The sequence below is a fragment of the Sinocyclocheilus rhinocerous genome, unplaced genomic scaffold, assembly GCF_001515625.1.
Source record: "Sinocyclocheilus rhinocerous isolate Xijiao unplaced genomic scaffold, SAMN03320098_v1.1 scaffold1093, whole genome shotgun sequence".
NCBI lineage: Eukaryota > Metazoa > Chordata > Actinopteri > Cypriniformes > Cyprinidae > Sinocyclocheilus > Sinocyclocheilus rhinocerous.
The window spans coordinates 693177-698728 of record NW_015626381.1 but is presented as its reverse complement, the minus strand read 5'-3'; the positions used below and the strand labels follow the sequence as shown (position 1 = coordinate 698728).

General features: G+C 42.2%; 1 protein-coding gene across 1 annotated transcript; it reads right to left on the bottom strand.

Moving 5' to 3' along the window:
* Positions 1-530: 530 nt before the first annotated feature.
* On the bottom strand, positions 531-5552 carry LOC107713146 (uncharacterized). The gene is given in 5 exon segments (XM_074560087.1): positions 531-855; positions 1057-1223; positions 2105-2276; positions 4359-5149; positions 5510-5552. Coding segments are annotated over 5 exon segments (1323 nt in total). The 3' UTR covers positions 531-705.

Below are 5552 nucleotides of genomic sequence, written 5' to 3'. Positions count from 1 at the left end.
GCTGCACCAATATACCTAAACTCGCTAGTTCAAACTTATGCGCCCTCCAGAAGCTTGCGTTCTGCAAGTGAACGGTGCCTTGTGGTGCCATCCCAAAGAGGCACAAAATCACTCTCACGGTCCTTTTTCTGGACTGTGTCCAGCTGCTGGAATGACCTCCTTATTTCAATTCGAACAGCTGAGTCTTTAGCCATTTTCAAAAAACGTCTCTTTTTCGCCAGCACCTGACGAACTAATACTAGCACTTACAGTACATATTCTATTCTATTCTATTTAAAAAAACCTAGCTATATGTACTGTGCTAGACTAACTGAGACTTGTCACAGCACTTGTATATTGTTGCTCTCTCGTTCGTCTGATTGCTTCTATTGTCTTTGGATCTATTTCTTTGGATAAAAGCGTCTGCTAAATGATTAAATGTAAATGTGAATTGAATTTATTTCAATTACCAAAAACTTGTTTCAGTTAACAGCAGCAACAACACTGATCAGTTCACTAGTGCAAAAGCAACATCTGATGTTTTTGTTAATGAGTCATAAAGACACCCCGCAATGATGCTGTAACATTAGAGATATTTGCAAACAAATTCAACACAACCTTTCCTCAAAGGTTTCACAGTTCCATCCAAAAATCTATGAAGAAATGAGAAGCATAGCAGTGAGCGATCTGATTGGTTCAGGGGCATGTCAATCAAGCTTTGCTGGCCTATAAGGAGTTTGTTTGGAGTTCATGCCAGCACGCCGTCTCCACCTGCGGCCTGCTGCACATCTCACGCCAGTGCTGGTTTCCCGCCTCAGAACCTCCGTAGCCAATCAGAACACGACCCAGAATACAACTTTTCTTGTACAGCCGTCCCTGTCAATCAAAGACAGAGTGATGTAATTACTGTAAAATATGAAGACACATCAAAGCGTGAGTCTCAGACGTGATATATGTGACCCTGGACCACAAAACCAGTCATAAGGGTCAATTTTTTGAAATTGATTACCCCAGCGATTTAAGACTGGTTTTGTGCTCCAGGGTCACATATGATCTGAATCGTTAAACTCTTCTGACCTGCATCACGATGATCTCCAGGAGCAGGGGTAGTCGACTAATGTCACCAGACGGCAGATCCAACAGAAAGGGTGCGTTCCAAACCGCGTTCGCTCCACTGGCGCCCTTCGTCTCCTTAGTGCTGATGACTTCACCGGCCTGACGCAGACTGATGACGACATAGTGATCTACAGAACAGAGACCATTCTGAATTCAGCATGACTGACTGACTTTGCTTTATAGTTATCTTTATAGTTATCGTCCTTGGTGTGAACGAGGCTTTAGTCTGAATATGAGCATTTTACATGTATACAGGAAAATATAGGAAAATCTATCTATCTATCTATGTATTTCTCAGAATATCTATCTATCCATCCATCCATCCATCCATCCATCTATCTATCTATGCATTTCTCAGAATATCTATCTATCTATCTATCTATCCATCCAATGTTGGTGGTAACAAATTACAAGTAACGCGAGTTATGTAATCAGATTACTGCTCCAAATACTGAATCTGTTTTTGTGCAGGTGAGATGAGTAAATATTTATGTTCATATTTAGTCTAGAACTACAGTAAGATCATGTTCACACAGCGAACACAACGTCTCTGCACTTATTCCCGATTTCTGTCACCATGGCAACACCAGAGCTGTCAGTCAATACATGGAAACAAAGTAACTGGTGTTACTTTTTTGAAAAAGTAACTCAGATATGTCCTTCTAAATTAAAAAGTAATGAGTTACTTTACTAGATACTTAAAAAAAGTAATCTGATTACATAACTCGCGTTACTTGTAATGCGTTACCCCCAACACTGATTATCACCGATATATGTGTCACTGTAGTAACGCACTTTCCATAAAAAGTAACTAACACAATTAATTACTACTTTTTTAGGGAGTAACGCAATATTGTAATGCATTACTTTTAAAAGTTACTTTCCCCAACACTGTTTCTGACTTACTCAGAAAATGAACATTTTACATGTACACAGCAAATTTCTATTTATTCATTGGATTTATCCAAAGTGGATAATGCAAGAAATACATTCATCCAGACAGACAGACCTGGAGTGCCAGGCATCCTGGTGAATTTGGGCAGGTTCTCAGCTTTCCTCACCATCACCTTCATACGATGCGCCAGCGTCTGATACTGCAGCAGAATCAGGATCTGACCCAGAAACCGCACCGGACAAACAGAAGCCCTGATGTCCCCCAATGCATCCTGGGAACTCTGACTCTGAACGGACACAAAAGATGAATAGTGATGAATTATAATTACTACAGGATTTGAACTTTGTCTGGAGGAGATGCGAGGGGTATTTGCCAGGCGTCTAGACACAGATCTTAATTCCAGATCATGAATGTGTCTGTGTGTTAATGTTTCTAGCACTTTCCTCCAATGACATTTCCTCGTAATTGCATTACACTCTCAGAGGAAGCACAAACTCACTGTCGCATTACATCTGAACATTAGTATCAAATGCACTGAAGTGTTTTCAGTGTGACTCTGAGTCTGAGCCCACGCTCAATCAAACCAGCATCTACTGGAATGAGACGCGTTCGTTACGTAACGACTATTCATTATGCTGACAAAACTTCAGCAAACCAAATCCTTCAACAGCAGTTCCAAGAGGTTTAAAGCTACATCCAACAAATTCAGACCATTAATCTCTCTCTCTTCAAAACTGCATCATTTGCTGGATTCAGCAGCAGTAATCAAATACAAACTATGAGGTCAAATATTACTTTTGGTTCTTCTTAACCAGTTGATTTATCATACTGAAATCCAATCAGAACATTTAGAAATATAGCTGTGTGAAAGAGGATTTTGGAGCAGTGACGTGATTGATGTGGGACAACTATGTTTGTCTGATTAAAGGCTGGAATACACTTTTGCCCAGTTTGCAGTCTGGATGCATCAACGCTAGCTGCCAAAAGTCAGTCCGTTTGCAGACCTTGGGCAGTCAGAGTTGATGGATTTAGCAGAAAATCGCATCGTGTATGATGGGCACAGACTCCGTTTTTTTGTTTTTTTTTGCTTCAGACTGATTGCAGTCACAGGATTCAAGCATTTTTTTTTGCATTTTGCATTTTGAGCCAATTTCAGAATACTTTGTTTTCATTTCTCATGCATCTCCTTGCAGCGAGGTGTACATTTCTTGTGTTCTTGGAATGACTTGAGAAGTCTGTTAGTGTGTGGTCCTCAAGAATGGAATACACTACGTGATTAACGTTTCCGCCACTGAAATAAAAATAAAAAAGGTTATTTTATCTCACAATTCTGAATTGCAGAATATAAACTGTGTATATAATATAAATGTGAATTATAAGGCAAAATATAAACTCACAATTCTGTCTTTTTTTCCGCAGTTGCAAGTTTATATCTCGCAATTCTGACTTTTTTTTCAAGCAGTTCTGACTTTTTCTCAGAATTGAGATTGAACTCACACTTCAGAATTTTGAGTTTATGCTGTATCTCGCAATGACTTTATATAACACAATTGCGACTTTACATCATGTAAATTCAAATTTTATATTGTCTTAATGCTTTTGTTAGTTGATATTTCTGATGTTTGGGCTGTGCAGCACCTTGGTCAGCACTCGTTGCTTTTAAGGTGCTATATGTGAGCCTGCAGCACAAAAGCAGTCTTAAGTCGCTGGGGTATGTTTGTAGCAATAGCCAACCTCCTCCTCGCAGGATTGAGCTGCCGATTAAAGGTGACAGTGCAATCGGGTTCCCAATGGATTCCAGCACATGGAAGTTCGAGTTCGCCCAAAGCCGTCTCCCTCAGACCAGAGAAGTCCCTGCTGGACACGGTCAGTCTGAGGGTACAGGACTGGAGCTCTTCTGCTGACCTCACCTGCAGCTGGAAGACCTGCGCCGGAGCCTCCAGACTGAGGCTGTGTCTGCGCTTTGGGCCGCCCAAAACTGGTGCGAGGCAGATCATTTGTGAAACAGAAAGGTTCTTCAGATGTTAGAGGTTCTTTATGGACCTATTTAGACAACAAAGGCTCCTCTATGGCATCGTGAAGCACCTTTATTTTTAAGAGTGTTTGGACAACTTTAAAGGTGATTTTCTCAATATTTAGATTTTTTTGCGCCCTCAGATTCCAGATTTTCAATAGTTGTATCTCGTCCAAATATTGTCCTATCCTAACAAACCATACATCAATGGAAAGCTTATTTATCCGGCTTTCAGGTGATGTATAAATCTCAATTTCAAAAAATTTACCCTTTATGACTGGTTTTGTGCTCGAGGGTCACATATAAATAAACTTGACCTTGACCAGGTATACGATGCATAATCTCCTCCAATACCTTCCTCAGCCTCCTCCTCGCAGGATTGAGCTGCCGATTAAAGGTGACAGTGCAATCGGGTTCCCAATGGATTCCAGCACATGGAAGTTCGAGTTCTTCCCAAGCCGTCTCCCTCAGACCAGAGAAGTCCCTGCTGGACACGGTCAGTCTGAGGGTACAGGACTGGAGCTCTTCTGCTGACCTCACCTGCAGCTGGAAGACCTGCACCGGAGCCTCCAGACTGAGGCTGTGTCTGCGCTTTGGGCCGCCCAAAACTGGTGCGAGGCAGATCGGAGACAGACAAGCCCTCACCGTAGTCCCACTTAGTTTCCTAGAGCCTTGGTAGAGACCCAGAACGGTGACGGTGAGTTTGCCCTCAGCTGGTGAGAACAGAAGGGTGAAGTGAAGGGAAGGTGTGGCTTTGTGAGAGCCAGAGCCGTAATATCGGCCGCTGTCTGCGTTAAGCTTGCTGCTTTCCGAAAACTATACATTATCACTGCTTTTACGATCAATCGCCCGGCGTGACTTCCCAACCAGGCTGAGTTTAGGAATGCTTGGGAGCGAGGAACAACTACGGACTGGTTTAGAGGCTTTGTAGGGAACGGCGGGGGAGCTGAGCCTCCGTAAATTGAAACGAGGCTTCGGAGGATGAGATGGTAAAGAAAGACCGTCTTCAGACGGCGTCGAGCTGCTATTAAATGAGGGGCAGTCCAGAACGTCTCCATCCAGCTCTTCGTACTTCTGTTTGATTGGCGGAGTGTTGATGGCAGGGGAGGGGCTTAGAGTCACCGTCACATAGATTTGGAGATGCACTAGAGAAATATACCAACAAACACACACAATCAATATAAAGATAAAATCCATAATTTCTAGCAACACCAACATCATAAGTTAAATTCCCAGGGATTGCATGAACTGATAAACTAACTAGTGCTTGCTGTCTGCTCCGCAGCGGAGAAATCAATTCGGTTCACTGCTGATGCGTGAGGGTACGAGACGATTCGAATTAGTCAAGCAATGCACTCAAACCCGGCGAGATTATAAATAGAAGCGTCAGTCAGATTTATGTTATTTCCACATGATAAATCTCTCAAATCGCAGGCATAGATTTCAGCAGAAACAAGTGCATCCTGTAGAAACAAACGTCTAAAATCTGACTAAAAACTGTTTACTTGCCTTCACTGGTTTAAGCTGATCAAACTGAGAGACGAGCAT